The sequence below is a fragment of the Ooceraea biroi genome, chromosome 1, assembly GCF_003672135.1.
Source record: "Ooceraea biroi isolate clonal line C1 chromosome 1, Obir_v5.4, whole genome shotgun sequence".
Classification (NCBI taxonomy): domain Eukaryota; kingdom Metazoa; phylum Arthropoda; class Insecta; order Hymenoptera; family Formicidae; genus Ooceraea; species Ooceraea biroi.
Window position 1 is genome coordinate 7,559,392 of NC_039506.1, and position 21,811 is coordinate 7,581,202.

At 32.2% G+C, this 21,811-nt stretch overlaps 5 protein-coding genes across 6 annotated transcripts in view; all 5 read left to right on the plus strand.

The window, feature by feature from the left end:
- LOC105286739 (receptor-type tyrosine-protein phosphatase S-like) overlaps positions 1 to 21,811 on the plus strand; it is a 40,047-nt gene that overhangs the window by 10,451 nt on the left and 7,785 nt on the right. The window contains 4 exon segments of the mRNA XM_026970042.1: positions 105 to 319; positions 565 to 693; positions 772 to 926; positions 1,189 to 1,324. Coding sequence (XP_026825843.1) covers positions 105 to 319; positions 565 to 693; positions 772 to 926; positions 1,189 to 1,324 — 635 coding nt within the window.
- On the plus strand, positions 3,016 to 4,949 carry LOC113562046. 2 transcript variants are annotated; one of them, XM_026970034.1, is made up of 4 exons: positions 3,016 to 4,189; positions 4,299 to 4,457; positions 4,566 to 4,642; positions 4,728 to 4,949. In XM_026970034.1, the coding sequence occupies exons 1-4, from the start codon at positions 3,985 to 3,987 to the stop codon at positions 4,770 to 4,772; spliced, it is 486 nt and encodes a 161-aa protein (XP_026825835.1). In that variant the 5' UTR covers positions 3,016 to 3,984; the 3' UTR covers positions 4,773 to 4,949. The 2 variants fall into 2 exon arrangements, with proteins under 2 accessions (XP_026825835.1, XP_026825832.1); XM_026970031.1 differs by having other exon boundaries at positions 3,022 to 4,189; positions 4,566 to 4,949.
- LOC105285567 lies at positions 8,371 to 12,054 on the plus strand. Its single transcript, XM_026970016.1, has 7 exons — positions 8,371 to 8,491; positions 9,253 to 9,517; positions 9,591 to 9,835; positions 9,984 to 10,059; positions 10,403 to 10,953; positions 11,145 to 11,410; positions 11,719 to 12,054. The coding sequence occupies exons 1-7, from the start codon at positions 8,447 to 8,449 to the stop codon at positions 11,729 to 11,731; spliced, it is 1,461 nt and encodes a 486-aa protein (XP_026825817.1). The 5' UTR covers positions 8,371 to 8,446; the 3' UTR covers positions 11,732 to 12,054.
- On the plus strand, positions 12,173 to 15,932 carry LOC113562034 (receptor-type tyrosine-protein phosphatase alpha-like). The gene is made up of 13 exons (XM_026970021.1): positions 12,173 to 12,477; positions 12,697 to 12,784; positions 12,871 to 12,947; positions 13,141 to 13,275; positions 13,466 to 13,606; positions 13,682 to 13,879; positions 13,947 to 14,143; positions 14,233 to 14,339; positions 14,559 to 14,773; positions 14,984 to 15,112; positions 15,188 to 15,342; positions 15,547 to 15,682; positions 15,858 to 15,932. Exons 4-13 carry the CDS (start codon positions 13,213 to 13,215, stop codon positions 15,930 to 15,932), a joined length of 1,416 nt encoding a protein of 471 aa, XP_026825822.1. The 5' UTR covers positions 12,173 to 12,477; positions 12,697 to 12,784; positions 12,871 to 12,947; positions 13,141 to 13,212.
- LOC109611372 lies at positions 15,734 to 21,811 on the plus strand. Its single transcript, XM_026970013.1, has 9 exons — positions 15,734 to 17,754; positions 18,771 to 18,929; positions 19,051 to 19,319; positions 19,563 to 19,794; positions 19,911 to 20,249; positions 20,393 to 20,536; positions 20,663 to 20,818; positions 20,912 to 21,076; positions 21,216 to 21,811. Exons 1-9 carry the CDS (start codon positions 17,562 to 17,564, stop codon positions 21,362 to 21,364), a joined length of 1,806 nt encoding a protein of 601 aa, XP_026825814.1. The 5' UTR covers positions 15,734 to 17,561; the 3' UTR covers positions 21,365 to 21,811.

Sequence of the window (21,811 nt, forward strand, 5' to 3'; positions counted from 1 at the left end):
AGAATTAGATTTTAGATATTGTTCGAAGTAAACGCGATAAGTATTTGCTTATCGCTTGCCTCCACGACAATATTAGACGAAAGAATATATATTTTATTGTGCAGACAAGATCAGCAGAATATATTTGAAGAGATACCCAGCAACGGACGAGGATAGTGATTATCTTTCTGCTGTTTACGTAGACGGAGTAAAACTTCAGAATCACTATTTAGCCACCCAACTGCCCATGCCATCAACAATTAATGATTTCTGGCGTATGATTGCTGAGTTTAAAGTGGAACTCATTCTCATGTTGCAGCCGCCCGATCTTCAAGATCCTGTACGAACATTTTTACATTTTAAACTATCAGTTTCATTTTTAAAACTTCATTATATCAAAACAAAAAGCATATTTAAAATAAAATTTTTCATCTTTTAAAAAAATATATGTTCATAGACAATCATGTATTGAATCAGTTGAAATGATAAAACGTCGTGCTAATCAATTAACAAATTATTAGACACTGCTCTGTAGTATAAAGATAAATATTATATAATACAAACTATTTATTATTAAATTTTCAGACTTACTGTGCAATCGCTCCTGCAAGTGGCGAGTTTAAACCGACGCCATATTTAAATATTACAGCGAAGGAAACAGTGGAACTTGAGAATTATACATCACAAAAATTGCTGCTGCTTGACAATTCCGAGGTAGATTAATCTAAAAAGATCACTCTACATTGGAATCCTCATTCGTCGTTATTTATTCAGCGTGATGATATTTTATAGAAACCATCAAAGAGCGATCCCGTAACTATACTGTGTTTGACACAATGGAAACCGGGAAGAAATCAATCACCACCACCGGTTATGACAATGGTGACACTTTGGCAAGCTGCGGAGAGAATTGCGAGAGGCGACGGGCCTACTGTCACGCTTTGCCAGTATTTATATATTAAACCATATTATGAAAAATTAAAGAAGAAGAATTTGATAAAATTGTTCTTAGTGGAAAAATTTTTTCTTTCACTTCTTACTAATTTTGTTTTTATTTAATTTTACAAAATTGTTTAATGTTAACTGTTAACTATTAACTGTTTAATGATAGATTCTAATGATAGACCCTAAGATCAAACAACTCATTAGATTCGTATTTTGCGTGTGATACTTTGCAAACTTTTGTATTACAAAGAAATACTCTTCCAGTGACGGAGTGACTGGATGTGGTCTTTACTTAGCGCTGAGTTTTCTGCTAGAACGAATGGCAGTCGAGAGGGAATGCGATGTTTGTTTGGCAGTGCGTGCAATTAGGCGATCAAGACCGGATTTTGTTCGATCCTTGGTAATATATTGATTTCTGAACGATAAAGTGGAAAATCGAAGATCTATTATCAACACCGATTCACTTATTTATGCTCATGTTCTAACACAAATAAATATACTAAATTTTGAGAAATATACTTAAGAAATTGGATATCTTATAGGAACATTTGAATATCTGTATGATGCCGCAGTGACATACTTGGAGTACTTGAAACCTATGCGAATTTTTCATGAAGTAATAATAAGGTACCAACAGATAATGAAATAATACTATTATGTGCATATATTATATATATATATATATATATATATATATATATATGATAAGATAATATATTATATGTATGTTTTTATATGTATAAGTTAATAATATTATATGTAATATTAATATTGTCGCAATTGAATTCTACTATATTTCAATGTAATGAAAACTTCAAAACAACCAAACAGTCAACAGCAATTTGTAATAAATGTTGCGCGTTTACTAATCAGAAAAATGAATACCTCATTTTATATTGCAAAATAGTATTACTGTATAAAGTATTATATTTTAATGTATTCTACTGTATACTAATAAAATATTATTGTAAAGAATAATACCTCTCTAATATTCCGATTTTCTTTTTCCTGTATAGGGTAATGGGTATTCTATATCATTGATCCTATTACAGGATGAGCCACTTTGTTCTTATCTATATGGGTATATTATCATATGATAATCTTATACAACACTTTGAAATGCGTGATTATGTATACGCATAAAATTAATTTTTCCTCCAAAATAAATGGATATCGTTAGTATAGGAGTATCTTAGCTTGCTTTAAGCATAAAAACTTAGTTAAAGAAGTTCTGCTGATAGTGCCTACAATCGCGTATTTTCAATTAAATGAAACAATGTTTGAAATGTATGCTTAAAGTCGTACTTATAATATTAATATAAAACCAATAATATTTGCAAAAGCATATAATTGTAACTGCATTAGTAAATAAGTGAATTAAATATACTGAATTTTAAGTATATTCAAAATTTAGACCAAAAATAATAGATTTAATTATATACTTTCATCCCCAAAAGGTAATGTTATTTCACTTTACTTTATAATATTAAATATGATCATATAGCTATTTATCAAAAAGAAACAGTCAGAAAAATTCATGTCATTTTATCTTAATTTCTATTTTTACTTTGGTCTTAAACTTTTGACGGTAGTATATATAGTATATACAGTACGGAAATTAACTAATATATAAATTAGTATTATTAATTCTTTCTCGTAATGTATAATAAATTTCTTCAGTTAAAAAAGTACAAATTGTGACATATTGTAAGCACCCATTAGAATCATTGGGCCTCAATTGAAAATTTCTAAATTCATCTATAAACGCTTTCTATATATGTACAAAGTTTCACCCAAAATAAGAATTTCCGAGTTTGCGATGCTCCCTTGTAAGTGAAGCGATCTTATAAGCTATCAGAATGCACTTTTATTTGTTTTCAGTCACAAATTTTGTAAATTTCATAATTTAAAACATATACATTTAGTATATTTAAGTACTTTTATCTCATATAACATGTCTGATGTCACATATATAACCATTGCGTTCTGATAAGACTGATAAGGTTCCTGCGAATCTGTGAATAGCGGATATGCTATTATGCATATGCGGATATGCTGTTACCGCAGGTTTCCTAAACGGAAGTTTAGTTCCTTTCTGTTATTCGAAATTATCTCTTGTGTGGACCGATGAGATTTTTAGTAGTCCGAAGAATATAAAACGCAACACAAACGTTTCCTTTCAAATTTATTTCAACTCTTAATTTCTTTTACTTCTGTGGCGATTGCATCGCCGCAGACCCAGAAATTAGAAAGACGCGACTCAACGTATCATGATACACATATACACGCACATATACATACGCGTACATACGGGTACAGAGACAACAACTGAAGAAGGTAGACAACACGCGAGACGGAAAACGAGAAAACAATAATAGAGGAAGCCGTTACAGACAACCGTCGTAATTTATTAAAATCAAGTAAAAGTTGTATTTTGCTATACGGATTGCGCCGATGCACATGCACGTCATATTTAAAACCGCGAGTCAAAGTTTAGAGACAGTTAAGCGTAGCCCGCGGAATGGATAGGAGAGCGAAAGGTTTTCTCTCGGGAAGATTTTGAAGTCTTCGAGAGATTTCCAGGAGGACACAGAAGTCGAGACTGGCGAGCAAACAAGCAGAAATTCATTCGACCGGTATATCTCAGCGAGAGCGGGCGCGTTCAACGGGTGTATTCGGAATTGAGATTTACAATAAATTTCGGACGGACTCTCAACGCAAAATTAACATTTTCTTCTTTTGTTACACCCGGACACATTATTCTCCTGACACACAAAACACAGATAACCAAACTTCAAATAGATACGATAAAAGTACAAGCTATTTCTTTAAATAATGCGCGATTTAATCGCAAGTAAACCATTTACATTAGATTAAACTCGCGACACCGCGATTAAAGCCGCTTGTTGCAAACACTGATCTGGAAGCTACAAAGTGACAAGGAGATATGCGACTTAAATGTAATATCTGTTTCGCCACGTATTAATTCGCATTAGTTTCTACTTTGTTTCTAGTTACCTGTTAATTTTACGAGTGAGACATACACGTTTGTGTGTGATAATGGTGAGAATAATGATGGTAAAAGTGTTAATGTTCCTTCTATTCACAAACGAGGTGCTACATATTTTTGGAAGATTGACCGTAATACGTGTAGCGCAATCTCAGACAGAGAGAAAATTGACTTGTGTCTCCGAGGATGACGGCGCAGCTCTTGTGTGGAACGATGAGATATCAGAAACATCAATTAGGGAATCGAACCCAATGCGTAAGTTGCCAAAAAGAAAGAAATATTTTCAGTCTTCCATGCTAATACGCCCATTTGTAAAACATTTAGATTTAATACATCACTAGCGCAAATGTTGCGATTATTTCAGGGTTTCACGATGTAGATGAAAGGCAATCAGATAAAGACAGTATAGATTGCAAAATGGACGAAAACGATGATTGTTTGCAATTCTGGATTAGAGAAAACTGGAATTTTATAAATTCCTTTAAAACACCATTGGGTCCGGTATTTGATCGACGATGGGAAGGTAAAAACTCCGTAGATTAAAGAAGTTCCGATAATTTACACGGATACTCTATGGTGTCGAACAAACAAATTTTTGAGATCTTACTCTAAGGGCGTCGGAAATTTTTAGATTTTCAGGAATATGAAAACTTTAACATGGAATATGATCATGTACTATTAGAAAATACAACAGCGTTTTCCTTTTCGGTTCGTGGATTGTCTAGCGATTTGCAAATAATATTTTGCAATGGTGACGATTATACGAGAGATTTTTGTTATTGGATCATAATAGGCGGTTGGGGCAATAAGCGATCCGTTGTACGCAGGTGCCCAATAGGAGTGCCCAAACCTAGAATGGAGGCTCAGGACGAGGAGTGCAGGACAGATAAAGCTCCCTTCTCTGTGAGACATAATACATAACATAATACATTACATTTTCCCTTTAAGCGTTTCTAAAGCCATTGTCTATTTATGCATAAAAGATCAAAGACATTTAAAATCATATTTTGGAAGAAATGTTAAACTACATCATACGTTCATCTTTATTCGTCACATTGTCTTGAGAATTGCATCATAAGAAATTTAAATTCACAAGAATGCGTACATACAAACGCGGAGACATCTTAATATCGTAAATATTAAAGATAATTCACGATTAATCCAGCACAATCCACTATCATTAACTGAATGGAGACTTTTCTCGTTATGTGGAACACACGAATCGAAGCATATCACTTTACGATCCTAGCAGTGATAATGTTTTTATAAGATACGAGGATATGAAACAGCCGAAAGAAAAAGTGGAAGGTAAACCAGTGACAAACTCAGGCATTTTTTATTATTATCACATGTTTATAAGAAGCGCCAACATGATGATTTACCGATTTCACAAATGTAAGTAACAGAATACTTCTGAACCATTCGAGATCCGAACCAATCGAGATCATTATTAATCGTTACTATTAATCAGATATTTCGAATGGAATAATAATCGAATAACGAAAACAGAATTGCATTCGTGTATGTACATTTTTCAGATTCCTTTCTGCATACAACCGTCGCAGATACAACTTTAACGAGTCCCACCTTTTCGTTTAATAATACGATATGTATACAAATATTACTTGGCCTCTGTGTGGAATGTGAAATGGACATAGTATTATATGACAGAACAGGCAATATAGAGCTGAAAAGTTTTCTTGTAAAAGGTTCTTCGAAAGCTGCAAGTCACGGCTTACCTACATGGCAATTTATTACAATAAAACATTCAACAACAAATTATGATAGGGCGACAATGAAATTAACATCTAAACTTAATTCGCGCAGTTCTGATCCATTGTGGGCAGTGCCAATGTTCGTCAATGTCCCAGAAGGAATGGTACGAACTGTATTAACACTTTAAGTTCCCCTAAATCTGTTAAAATCAAGTCATGTTCTACATATCCATAAAATAATTTTAAGAATTTCTTATGGTGAAGAAACCGTTTATACATATATATATTTTATTTAATTATTTGTTTAGTGTCGTTCAGGAAAAGTGTTCTGCTGTCTACTAGATTATCTACTTGGTACGATTGGCCGAACGTGATGTGTCAAAAATTATTTTACGATAATCCCTCTGTTGTGAACACTGTACCAGATGCCACATCAAATGTGGAATTGGGTAATTACTAACAGTTTTTATTTACAACGCTCCATTTTGCTGCAATTAGTGATAAAATGCATTCGTAAAGATTAGAATACGACTTTTTAGGAAAGTTATTTAAAATTACAAAATGTCTTACATTTTTTCAGATGACGTAGTATGTCCTGAAGGCCGAATTGGACCCAATTGTTTGCTTTATTGCAAAAGTGATGTATATAACCACACTTGCAAAGAACATGTAATTTGTTATGAAGAAGGTTGTACCTGTCCTCCAGGTTTCAGAGGAGAAAATTGTGCTTTATGTAAGTAATTAAAAATAACTTATAGAATTAATTCTATCTTGTTGATTTTAACATTATTTATGCATAATAAATATTGCTCATAACTTATTTCCTTAGCATGCGAAAAAAACAGATACGGTTATGGCTGCAATCAGATGTGCGGTTCGTGCAACAAATATCGAATGACTTCATCACTTGATACATGTAATAAAGTAACTGGAGCGTGTACTGCTGGATGCACTTATGATCAAAATATACTTTATATACCACCTTTATGTAAAATGGGTAAAGTAGTTATCATAATGTCTAACAGCTTTTTTTTCTCGTTATACTTTCCTATACAAATACATATGTATCATGTTCTAATGAAACATATAAAGAAGCAATATTTAATGTATTGATTTGCTTAAAGATATATCCAAGCCCGTCGCACCCACAATTGATACTGTAAGTAATACAAATATACAGGTCAACGTTCCTGTAGAATGGAAGGATGAATACAAAGCATTACTAGAGTATGCTTTTACCATTTCGTCAGTAAGTTTAATACAAAAACTTATTAAATTATTTGTTTTTTAAATTACTGATAAATGAATAAAATGTTACGATCATGTCTAAAAACTGATATCCACATGTGAAAAGTACAAGAAATAGTACTTATGTGACACTTCTTTTTCAGAGTACAGGTAATACTAATTACACTGGTTGGAAGCGAGTATTTCAGAATATGACAGAGTTGACGGAACGTTTTACGAATTTAGAATCCGGTGTCATTTATAACATTGCATGTATATTTCGTGTTTGTAACCAGTATGATAACATGTGTAGTAACTATATACAGAGTAATTGGCGAACGGCGGAGACTGTTTGCAATCGTAAGTTTAGATCATGTAATGTGCGAAATGTTTTCAGATATACTTTTAAGAAAAGTGCATTTCTAATATTATTATTAGTTCTCTCGAAGTTTTGCACTATGGAATAATTTTCTACAATGATATTTTTTCAATACCTGTTTAGCAACCGACCTTATGTTGGACTCTGAAGAACATAGCTTGTCAATTGATTGGAAACTCGACCCAAAGGTATGTAGATCTCTTTGTCTAGATTGCTCATGCAAATATATTAAATTATAAAATATTTTTTTAGAAACGTAAGTTTTGCTAATTTTTATTCTGTTCCAGCAACCGTTTCCATGTCCGGCGAATTGGTATCGAATAATAGTACAAGTTACAGGCAAAAGCACACCATTGTTAAATACAACAGTTAATCACTTTCCGTATACAGTGTCGCAGAAATTGCCATCTTATACTTCCTTTACGGTAACCATAGTTCACGAAGATAAAAAAATATTTTCCGACGACATTCGTACACTCGAGGAAGGTAAAGTTAGTTATATCTCGTGAAAGGATACATATAGCGAACAATTCGTTTGTGTATAGGCTTGTTTCTCCTATCAATGTCCTTCATATACAATTTTCGTAAATCGACAGCCCCATCGATTGTGTTAAATGCTAGAAGCCTAAACGCATTTGATAGGAACGTTACTTTGGCATGGACACCTCCAAAGGAACCAAATGGAATGATAAAGCAGTATGAAGTAACATTACAGGTAATATACATAAATTGAAAATCGATTAATCATTAATTATCTGTTATTAATTATCAGTTATTTTATATTCCATTTAATATAAAAAGTTCGACATTTTATTAAGATTAAGCCTATTAAGATATATAAAATACAAAATATAGGGAAGGAAGTGAAGCATATAAACCAAAATTGATATAATATTTTATTTTAATGTCAATTATTTAAACTTAAAATAATATCAATTAATTATACTTCATGTCAATTAATTAAACTTAATTAAACTTAATTAATATCAATAATATTAAACTTATTTCAGCCTTATTATGCTGATGATTTCTATCAATTCTAGGTTATGCAATATTTTGGCTGCACAGATTCTGTAGTTAATCTAAATAATATCAAAACTACATATTGGACAAGCAATACAACAATCTTAATCCAAAATTTGCATCCGTTTGCATTGTATAAAGCACTGATTGTAGCTCACAACACACGACATGGCAGCGACCCCGTATCGATATCGTTTAAAACCAAAGAATCTGGTATATATGCACATTCTCATTGGTTATCATAGCTATCATAAAACGTAAAAAATCATAACGTCATAACGTATCATAACGTAAAAAATTTCTGCATTGAATCTAACAAAATTGTTGGCATGCAGCGTACGAAAAATTCGTCCGTCCATCAGACAGTGGCCAGAGTACGCGATTAATATATATATATATATATATACATTTGGCTATCATAAAACGTGGAAATTAAATAAACGATCTGATCCATATAATTAATTTATATATTACATTATATATTACATATTATATACTACATATTACATATTACATTATATATTACATATTATATATTACTTTATATATTACATTATATATATATACATTCTGTTGATCCTTGTATTGCTCTATAGGACATTGACCAAAAGTAGCATTGATAATTGGTTTAAAACAAGATATTAATAATGATTAATTAATAGATCAAGATCGACATGCTATCTAGTGTTATATTTATTTTTTGTATATATTGTGCCGTACTTGTTGATCAAAGTATTAGATACTTTTATTATTACACTTATCAAAATGTAGGCTAACCATGCGTCGATATATCGATAACATTATACATTATATGTTATTTGTTTTATATATATTTATAATGGTTTTAACAGTATATAAGAAATTTTTAAACACAAATATTTATGCGTATATACAAGTTTATGACACTAAATAAGAGCTGCCAACAATTTTAAACAGATATAGCAACAGAAGTATTCAGCCAGATAAATGTACAGGATTGGAAATTAACATGGGGATCGCCTGACGACTGCACCACTATTACGGGATCATTATATGCTAGAATAAAAATACGCACTATTAACGACGAAAACTTCCCCATAGTAAAACAAACACGATATAATTCTCTTTCTTTAAAACGCCGAACAATTAATTTATTTGGTGGGGAGCAATATGTAGCAAGAGTGTATGTAATAAGAAAGGCTAATGCTGAAGAGAACTCTTCCGCTTATCAAGAAATTGAGTTTACAACTCCACCTGGAAGTAAGTTTTAGTGTTATGTTATTTATACTGCTTGACTATTTTATAACTAGGATTAATATAATGTAAATGACAGTTCCGCCCCAGGTAACCAATCTGGATGTCTATGAGACTGATACTCGTGAAGATCAAAAAGTCGTATATTTGAGATGGCAGGAGCCAATTCCACCTCTCAACGGAACATTACGTAGTTATAGCATCCTATTATGTACCATACATGAATGCTCTTCTACAGAAGTTCCATTGACTAATAGCTGCAAATTATGGAATGATTACATTTGCGGATCTGCTAAATTTAAAATCAAGAATCCTACAATTGCAGTAAGAAAGTGACATACTTAAGACTTCTTATTATAATTGTTGTTGTCGTTGTAGTAAATATATATTATACATATCTTCTAATAATAGATAAAGAGAGATTATGAAACAAATATATGCAGTTTGCATAACATGATATACAATATTACAGGTTGTCGCACATAATCAGGATGTTCGTGATCCAGGTCCTCCGTTTACAGTATCTAAGGAAAAGCTTAATAATCAAAGTATGTCTTATAATTCTATTCTTGAAACTTCTTGTAAATATTAGCTGCATTATGGTTTTCTCTCCTTTTTTTCCAAATTATGCATTGCTTAAAAAATATTTAGTACTACGTCGTAACTTTTGTACGCTGTTTAGTGATCTCCATGCTACATCAAATATATTTTGGTTACGTCTCATTATACCGTTGAAGAATGGTGAAGAAAGCATTTCTATTTTTGTTATTTAGTTTACATAAAACGTAACAATTCTGTTTCCCCAATTTTTTAAAGAAATCATTAACTGGTATTAAATTAAATCAATTACTATTCTGCCTGAATATCGATTACGGTCAAATTATTTTATAGTTCCAGAAGAACCTGCTAATTTCACTGTACTACCATATAATAAAGGCATTGTAGATTTATACTGGAAGCATCCTTGGAAAACGGGTAGCCGTCTCGATCATTTCTATATCATGATAATACCGCTTTCCACAAATCTGGTAAAGTTTCTGGAAAGAAATTGGCGACCTTACAATTCGTCCATTAATGTTACGGTGACAAATTATATGCGCGAATATACGAAACGATTATACCTGCACCCTTCAACGCAATACCACATCTTCATTAAAGCTGTAACAGTTTTGGGGATGTCTAGCACAGTACAATACAAGGAATTCAAAACACCTTCCAGCTTAAAGTTCAGCGGTCCTCTAAAATATGTAATGCACGATTCAATGATTTCATTAAATATTCCGCGTATTGTAAACTATACAAAGGACAGCACAATACACGTCATAGTAAAAGGACCATTGGGACCCAATGGTTGCAAAGGATATTTGAGAGTACCTGAAGATCTGCAAGCTATAGCAGACATAGACGTGTCCCATGTCGCTTGGGAAGCCGCTGAAATTTCGGTATGTCTACAATTTTAATAAAGTACATTCCAATTCTTAAAACATCCAAAGAAAAAATAAACTCATGATAATAATTAAGAAACAATGAGATAAATATGTTGTTAGATCGTTAATATGTCATATGTAATTGTACCGCTTTGTATATATTTTGCGTATCAACTATCTTAAACATTTGCTTCTATTTGTAATAGAGTCAACAAGATCTTAACAAATCATTTACGATCGGCAACAATAAAATGTATGGCAGAGCCAAGAATTGCCAATTGCAACTTAAGGAATCGTACGACATAACGGTTATCGTAACTGAGAATAATGAAAATTCACTTATTGATCCGATCATGCTCAAAATAACAGTTCTCAACGGTGAGATTTCATCACAACCACATCATGAAGCATGGCTCATACCTGTAATATTAATTCTTATCGTGGCAGCCGTGTTACTTTATTTGTATCGCAGGTAATATCTCTTTTATTCTACTTTATGGAAAAAGAAAATTATTATTTATGAGTGTATTAGGATAATGTTGGATAAAGGAATCATACGATATAATAATTATCATAACTGAGCATAATGCAAGTTCGCGTTTCCAGCCGATTTCCATCGCGCTGAAAATACTTGCTAATAAAATCTCGCCAACGCGTTACGAAGTGTGGCTAGTACCTGTAATATCAATCTTTATCGTGTGCAGTATGGCTGGTTATTTCTGCCGAAGCTATCATTCCTTTATTTTAATTACTAAAAAATGAAAACAATTATTTGTGTAGGGTTGCGGTATGAACATAAGCGGCGTATTATTATTTTATGTTGTTTGAAAGCGGCCGCATTAAAAGAATCGGCAATTAATAGATGTAAGATTTACGAGCGACCGACTCGGATTGTTATCACGTCGGCTCGACTATTGTCAATCCGGCTCGGCATGTTATGATGTCGGCTCGAGGTTAAAGCATGCGGCGTTTCACGCAAACGTTTTCCGAGGATTTATAAGGAGCACGAGAACGAAAAAAGGAGAGATCCTGCGAGACCACGATACCGAGCACATCGTGTTGCGAGTCGTAAGAGTTTTGTATCCGTATTAAAATATATACTACATTATATTCGAAGTATATAATGAGTTTGTCGAGTATCCCACCCGTTTTCCCTACATTTGTTACCCACGTTCTTGTTTATGTTCGTCAAATAATAAAAAGCCACTACTTTTACTTAACTAAAGTCACAAATTATTACGTGTCACGTGCTATAATCCATTAACTGCTTCTGACAGAAAAAGACAGACAGCGATTAAATTGATACTGCATAACGAGATACCCTTATCTAGTAACATCGAGGATTATGAGCACGAAAGACATTTTGTAATATCAAATTCGAAACAGAGTCTCTCAACTCTTTCCGACAGGCAATCGCGAGTAACTTCATATCATCATTATGAAGAGATAAAGGAAATAACATGGATAGTGAAAGTAAAAGATTTCGACAATTTTGTTAAACAGGCAATAGAAACAGGATTGCTGAATCAGCAATGCGAGGTAAGAACTTAATTATCGCTTCTCATCGCTGAATTATCGAATTAATAGATTGTGGAATAAATGACGGCGATTTCTCATTATGAACAAAAACAAAGATTCGCATAGCAAAATGCAGAATGTACTTTCGGTGCGACGTGTTACGTTAATTGCAATTTTTAATCACATCAACATAATACGATAACATAAATATGATAACAACAATTTATAATTTTTTTAAAGAAGTTACCAAAACGACACACTCAATCATGTGTTCATGGTAAGCTTCCACAGAATATAATAAAAAATCGATGCGAGAATCTTGTTCCAAGTAAGTAAACATTGATTGTACTTTCACTTTACAACTTATAATACTTGTTCGCGCAGTAATGAATCATATAACGCTGATATCTGTAGATGACGATACGCGCGTTGTGCTGAAGCAACTTCCGAGCGATCCTCATTCCGATTATATCAATGCCAATTACATCACCGTAAGTGTCCATTCAATCAGAAATATTTCAATTTTGAAATGTAAAACTGCAAAATTGTTCATCCACGTACTGTTAATAAGTACGTTCAAAATTCTCTTCACATATATATATACGAATATATATATATATTGTGTATATAAGCGCATTATAGTCTTAAATATTAAATTATTATTAAAATATTATTGTACAAAAGGGCTATAGGAAGAAGAAACATTACATAGCCACTTAAGGACCCAAACCCAACACGGTTATCGATTTCTGGCGCATGATTTGGCAAGAAAATGTTCTAATTATTTGTATGCTGACAAATGTAATTGAAAATGGAAAGGTAAGTGCGATTTTTACGCCAAAACTATTAAAACAGAATTCAAAATGTAGGAATTGATATCTTTATCAATATAGGACACAATTAGAGATATATCGGGATATAAGATTGACACAATATTAAACGTCAACCGAAAATTAATATCCATTCTTCCTTGTGAAATAAATAATTATCAGTATTTATAATTTTGTAGACTAAGTGCGAGCAATATTGGCCAGATATCGGCAATAAGAAGAAATACGGTAATATTATTGTGCTGAATGCGAAGCAACATGTCTCAGCCGATTATTGCTTCAGAACTTTCCAAATTACTTACGGAAGAGAAACGCGGAAGGTATTTCTAATTTTTCTAATCCAATATCAAAGACGATAGCGGTTATCCGTATTTGCTAAATTGTGCCAATCACAGGTGGAACATCTGCATTATACGGCCTGGCCGGATCGTGGTGTACCATTGTACACACACTCCATAGTAACGTATCTGAAAAAATTATTGGCAACTCCGCCTGGTAATGGCTCTGTGGTAGTCCATTGTAGCACAGGCGTCGGCAGAACTGGAGTCATCATTCTGTGCGACATTTGTCTTCGTCAAGCAGCGGCTGAAGGAGTAATAATACTATTTGCTTAATTTGGTTATAGTTGTCTAGTATCAATTCTTAAAATAATGATTTTAGGTGGTCGACATTTTTGCCAAAACGGTATCCATTAGAAGCGAGAGAGCTAATATAATTCACAGTAAGCAACAGTACTTATTAGCACATTTGGTGTTGATGGAATGTTTACTTTCCATGCCGACCACGTTACCGTGCAATAAGATGTTGCCAAAGCAAATCCAAGAGTTGAAAAAACAATTACCAGAGCAACAACAAAGGTACATCTACATGATTCTTTTTCGCTATTGAATCTGCGCAAATGTACGCTTCCGGAGCCTCTTAATTGAACTGTTTCGATAATCTGCAGATTACAAAATACTGCATGGCAAGACGAAGCTCTGCAACCGATCCCGTTGGCACCGCCATTGTCGGAGTGTAATCGTAAAAAGAACAGATTTCCGGAATTGATTTCAGGTTTGTTCGCACCTTAATTATGGAAAGACTTTTACTTTGTGCGAGCCTGGAAAATTTAAACAAATATTTAGGCCCATATAGCGCAGAAAGATATAATTTGTGCCAATCGCGCGACAAATTAAAAATAGATTAATATTAAGTGTAGTGGACACTAAAGTTTTATCATGACAAGGAGATGTGCGCGTGCGAGAACAATATGTATTATATTTTATTGTGCAGATAAGATTAGCAGAATATATTTGACGAGATATCCAGCATCAGACGAGGACAGCGATTATCTATCTGCTGTTTACGTAGACGGAGTAAAACTTCAGAAACAATATTTAGCCACCCAACTGCCCATGCCATCAACTATTAGTGATTTTTGGCGTATGGTTGCCGAATTCAAAGTGGAACTCATTCTCATGCTGCAATTCCCCGATCCTCAGGATCCTGTACGAACATTTCTACATTTTGTACTACTAATTTACAAAAATAGATTGACTAATAGGTAGACTAATAGATTGACCGAGAATTCCGGGCGGATTCTTCCAACAAAATTTAAAGTGTATCAATTTTTAATACAAAGTTTTAAATATTGCAAAAAAATCCGGGCAGGCTCTCCGTCCAATTATCAACCCAATTATCTGCTATCAAATTTTCAGACTTGCTGTGCAATCGCTCCTGCGAGCGGCGAGTTTAAACCAACACCATATTTAAAGATTATAGCGAAGGAAACAATGAAATTTAAGTATTATATGTCACAAAAATTGTTACTTGTTGACAACTCCGAGGTATACAGTTGGTTGATACTTGTTTCTGTGTTTGTCCCTACTTATTCAATGTGATGATATTGTATTTTGTCATAGAAACTATCGAGGGAACGATCCGTGACTATACTTTGTCTAACAGAATGGGAACCCGGAAGGAATCAACCACCGCCATCGGTCATGACGATGGTGATGTTTTGGCAAGCTGCAGAAAGAATTTCGAGAGGCGATGGACCTACTGTCACACTTTGCCAGTACATATTAAAACTTATTATGAAAAATACCAAAAGTAATTTCATAAAAGTTTGCTTAGAAATCTTTCTCCTTTATTATTTCTTTTTCTGTTTGGAAGAAAATTAAGTATTTAATGCTAGATGCTGAGTTTCAAACAATTATTAAATTTATTTTCTCAAGAGATACTTTGCGGAATCTTCGTTGAAAAATGAATATTCTTTCAGTGACGGAGTGACTGGATGCGGTCTTTATTTAGCGTTGAGTTTTCTGTTAGAACGAATGGCGGTCGAGAAGGAATTCGATGTTTGTTCGGCAGTGCGTGCTGTTAGACGATCAAGACCATATTTTGTAGAATCTTTGGTAACGTATTTATTTCTTAGCAAAGAAAGAAAAAGTCAATGAAAATCTTTTGTTAAAAAATAGTTGTTAAGTAAAAATTATTTAGAATTTCACTCTTTATAACATACGTCAAAATAAAAAAATCCGCGAAGTGTAACCTTTTCTGCATAATTACCAAAAATTCTTTATTTTATAGGAACATTTAGAATATCTATATGATGCTGCAATGGCATATTTGGAGCTCTTTCAAACTTATGCAAATTTTTCGTGAGATAACAATAATTTGCCTATATGAAATAATATGAAATAATTTTGTATACTATATGCTCTCTAATGATATTCAATATTAATGTTAACACTGAACCTATCACGCCAGTCAAATGACCGGTTTTAAACTTTAAAAATTTTAAATTACATTAAAAATTTTTCTACTGAACAGGAATTTATGAATTCAACAGAAATTTCAATGTGCTGGTCATTTGCTTCACTCTCGTCTTCAAAACCTGACAACAGTCTCATTCACTTTTGTCCTACATATATTGATAATGTTCGGTAGAAATAAGTATATAAATTGTCGATAGGTTTAGTGTTAATATTATTAGAAATAAATTGTATTATGTTATCATAGTTTATTAAAAAAAGTCAAAGACAACAGCCATATTTATAATAATTGATATGCACGTTTAGTAATAAGAGAAATAGACTCATTTTGTATTGAATTTTGTAAAAATGTGTTATTCCGCAATCTAAAATTTCGTAATATATCCCATTGTAGACAAATATATTATTATAAAGTGTGCTTAATATTTTGATACTTTTCTTAATTTTTCTGTTATCATAAGGTAACCTATGATATCCTGATATCCACCATCACAATTTAATTCGCTTTTTTCTTTATGGATGCATGGGATTAATTTTAAATATTAACTGAAATAAACTCTGATATATCATTGCTATAGAAATAGTTCTAGTCTGCCCTAAGCATAAATTAATTAAAGAAATTTTGCTAATAGTACTTTTTGTAACCATGTGCGTTTTACAGTAAACGATAATGTTAATGTTCAACGTATGTTTAAATTTACATCAAATATTACATATCAACTATGAATAATATTTTGTAAGTACATAATTATAACAGTATTGCTTAGTGAATTAAGTACACACTGTAAATTTTTAGAATATGGAATATAAAAAGTATATGTGTTAAAAATATATTATTCTATATAGTTTTTTTATAGAAATTAAACTATTATGTAAATTAATATTTAGTTTACGTACACTGTTCCATTCTGTTACAAGTTTCTTCAATCGAGAATGAGAATGTATCTTGCACAACAATAAAAATACAGTTATCTGACAGAATACAATTAATGACAATCGCAAAATATCGCAAATACACAATTATTTATTAAACCGACACTCACACAATTTTTTAATACATTTCTTTATTAATAAATTTCATCAAGATAAAGTTGTTATATTATGCAATTTTATATTATACACTATGTAATACATTATAAAACATATCCACCATTGTTCAGTATAATATAAAACTTTGTTCTTAGTATAATATAAAAGTAATATAAATGTAGTATTCTAGTAGAATGGTTATTTCCTTATGCCGCCACTTCCGATTAGCAGAAATGAAATGTGTTATCGCGGTTTTAGTACAAGGAAGTCCCCCCAATTCCTTTCTATCATTTGAAACCACTTCAGTAATCCGAACAGTACAAGACAGAAACGCAACCACTAACAGATCCATATATAAAAACTTATATAATTTAAACAGGCATAATAAAATTTAAATTATTTTCCTTAAATAAACGATCACGTATTATCCTACGTCTTACCTACTACGCTAATTTTACGAAGAAGGCGGACATTGGTGATAAGGATAACAATGACGAATCTGTTAATGTTCTTTCTCTTCGCAAACCAAGTACTATATATTTTTGGAAGATTGACTGTTATACGTACACCACCTTATTCTCAGAGAGACAGACAGTTTTTATGTATCTCTGAGGATGATGGCTCTGCTCTTGTGTGGAATGATATAATCTCAGAAAACTCATTCAAAACATCGAGATTGATACGTAAGTTCTCAAATTATAAATATTTTTGCAGCCTTGCATGATAGCAGAACATAATATACACGCAAATTTAATTGCGAGAGATATTTTCACCTTATACAGGGTGTCCCGGGTTTTAACCGACAAACTGCGGGAGCATATTCTACTAGTGGAAATAAGAAAAAATTCTTATATCGAGTTTGCTTAGAAATGCTTTATTACAAAGTTATAAACCAATATTGAAAAGAAATATCAGATAAGTAACAACGGATTTTTTCACAAAAATAAAAATTATCTACGCAATGATTTAGTGACGCATTTCAAAATGTTGTCCTTGCACATCGATACAAGCTAGACATCGACGTAGTACAGAATTTGTTACAGTACGACATTTCTGAAAATTTTGTTGCATCTCAGTAACTGACTTAGTAATTCGTTGCTTTAAATCTATCTGGTACTCTCCTGTTAGGAAATCTACGTTGATACTCTCGTACGGCAGCTCGTGCATTTCCGTCACAGAATCCGTACACGAAATCAATATCAGTGTATTCCTCATTTGAAAACACTTTTGGCATTCTGATAGTAATTGCTAGTTGACACGACGATTGAAATCTAACAGCTACTGTTGTGAAAGTAACAATCATACTGAATCGTTTCAACATAGTGAACATGAATACATGTGAATACACATAACATAAACATCTTCGACCTTCCAAATTCTACACTATGTTCCGTTGTTACTTATCTCATATTTCTTTTCAATATTGGTTTATAACTTTGTAATAAAGCATTTCTAAGCAAACTCGATATAAGAATTTTTTCTTATTTCCACTAGTAGAATATGCTCCCGCAGTTTGTCGGTTAAAACCCGGGACACCCTGTATATATACTAAACGCGAATGTGTGTATACTAAATATTATTAATTGTTACAATTTTATAGATATTTGATATTTGATTCATATTTGCTATATCATTAGAACATTTAGATTTAATATATGTCATTAAAGCTGTTATTGCGATGCATTTACTATTACTTCAGGGTTCAGCAATGTAGATGATATTCAGTCAGATAAAGATAGTATAGACTGCAAAATGAATGAAAGGGATGACTGCTTACACTCATGGATTAAACAAAACTGGAGCTTAACAAATTCCCTTGAAACACCTTTGGGCCCGGTATTTGATCAACGATGGGAAGGTAAAAGCTGTGCAATTTAAAACAAAATTCCAATATATTCATAAGGCACAAAATTCATACAGCATCAATCAGATCAATCAGAAATTTTAAAGTTATATTAAAGCATATCTGAAATTTTTAGATTTCGAGGAACTTGGAAGTTTTAATGCAGAATATAATCCTATAAACTTAGAAAGTGCTACATTTGCGTTTTCGGTTCGTGCATCACTTAGTGACGTGGAAATGTTGTTTTGCAATGGCAGTGATTACACTAAAAGCTTTTGTTATTGGATTATAATTGGCGGTTGGAACAATTCAAAATCTGCCATACGAAGATGCCCAATAGGAGCACCTAAGCCCAACATGGAAGCTGAAGACAAGGAATGCAGTATAGACAAAGCTTCAGCCATTGTGAGACATAATATTACATTTTCCTTTTAAATGTATAAAGACTCTTTTATGCATATAATATATGCATATAATAATAAAAAAGATTCTAAGTAATATTCCGGCAGAAATATTAAGCACACAATCCGCACATGTGTCATTATTTATCACATTGTTTTGAGACCGAATTATCACAAATTTAAATCTACGAAAATCACGCGACAAAACTTTGATATTATATTTAAAGATGATCGATGATTAATGCAGCATGCTCCATTGTCTTCAACTGAATGGCGAACTTTTCTGGTTATATGGGACATCATAAATCGGAATATATCTCTTTATGATTCTACCACTGACACAGTTTTTATGAGATATCAGGATACGAAACTGCAAACAAGTGAAACGGAAAATAGAAAAGTGAAAAACTCGGACTTTTTCAACTATTATCACATGTTCATAAGAAGCGCTGATATGATGATCTATCGATTTCACGTATGTAAGTACAAGAGTTTCTACAAAAATATCGAACCCTATCGATCAAGATCATATTCTTAATAGACTAATAATAGAATAATGAATACAGAATTTTATTCGCGTATGTATATTTTTCAGATTCTTTTCTACACACTACTATTGCAAATGCAACTTTAACAAGTCCCACCTTTCAGTTTAATAATAAGATGTGTATACAATTATTACTTGGCCTCTGCGCAGAATGTGAAATGAGTATAATACTATATGACAGAACAGGCAACATAGAACTGAAACGTGGTCTTGTAAAACGCTTTTTTAAAGCTACAAGCCACGACTTGCCTACATGGCAATACATCACAATTAAATATACAACGAATAATTATGATAGCGTGAAAATGAAATTAACGCCTAAACTTAATTCATACAGTTCTAACCCATTGTGGGCGGTGGCAAATATTCGTCGATGTCCCACGAATGGTACGAATCGTTTTAACATTTATACATTTTATTAAATCTATGAATATCAACTCTAAATAGTCACGTTCTGTACACATAAAATAATTTTAAGAATTTTGTACACTGAATATCACTTTTAAGTCTTCTTTAATTATTTCTTTTAGCGTCTTTAAGATGGAGTCGTCTGCATTCTATTATACCATCTATAGTATGGAACAAGTTTCCAAGCGTAACGTGCCAAAAATTATTTTATGATAAACACACTGTTGTAAACACCACACCGGACGCCACATCAAATGTGAAAATGGGTAATTAAAAATGTTTGTTTACAACGCTGAATTTTTAGAACTGCAATTAGTGATGTTATATTTTTAAAGTGCTTAGAACAGCTTGTCAAGGAATTTATTTAAAAAATCGAAAATATTATTTTTCAGGTGACGCAGAGTGTCCTGAAGGCAAAATTGGACCACAATGTTTGTTACATTGCAATAGTGATTTATACGGTTATGCTGGTTGCAAAGGCCATGTAATTTGTTATAAAGAGGGTTGTACCTGTCCTCCAGGTTTCAAAGGAAATAATTGTTCTACATGTAAGTAATTAATAATATGTTATGGGTTAATCCTTTTGTTCATTTAAGCAATTCGTGCATAATTATTATTACTTATAAATTATATTTTCTTAGTTTGTGAAACAAACAAGTATGGTTATTACTGTAAGCAGAAATGCGGTTCGTGCAAGAATTCAACACCTTCATCAAGAGATTTATGTAATAAAGTAACTGGAGACTGTTTGGACGGTTGTCATAACAGTCAAGAAACAGTTTACGTACCTTCTTTATGTCGAACAAGTATATTACATACTATAATATATAATATATTTTCTTTCTCGTTTTACTTATAAAAAAGAATATATATATGTATATATATATATATATATGTATATATTGTTGTTAGATATAAACATTTGATGCACTGGTTTTTTTAAAGTTATAGATAAACCGGACACACCTACAATTTACAGTATAGACGAAATAAGTATAAAGGTTAAACTTTTTATAACATGGAAGGATGAATATGAAGGAAAGCTCTTTTATGCTTTCAACATTATACCAGTAAATAGTTTCGTTATTATATAAATTATTTGATAAAATTGTCTTATATAAAAGAGAAGATAATTGTTTACTCATAAATTAACCCTCAAGAAAGTTGAGTTTTGCGGTAAAGAATACACTATATCTTTTTTTCGTCGTGTTGTTATATAGAGGCATATTTATGACATAAGATATGTGTTTCCTTATCTATAATTCTATAATCATCATCTTTCTCTCACATATGTATTCAAAGTACATTTAAAATTGTCCTTTAATATGCTGATAATTAAATGAAATTTACGATCGATATAAATATTTGTGAAACAATATTCTTCAGTACATGAAAAGAAAGAAAAGAGGACAGTTATGTGACATCTCTCTTTCTCTCTCTCTCTCTCTCTCTCTCTTACAGGATACAAGTAATAATGGTATACTCTGGAGACCAGTATTTTCGAATGGAACAGAGTTGATAGAACACTTTACAAATTTAGA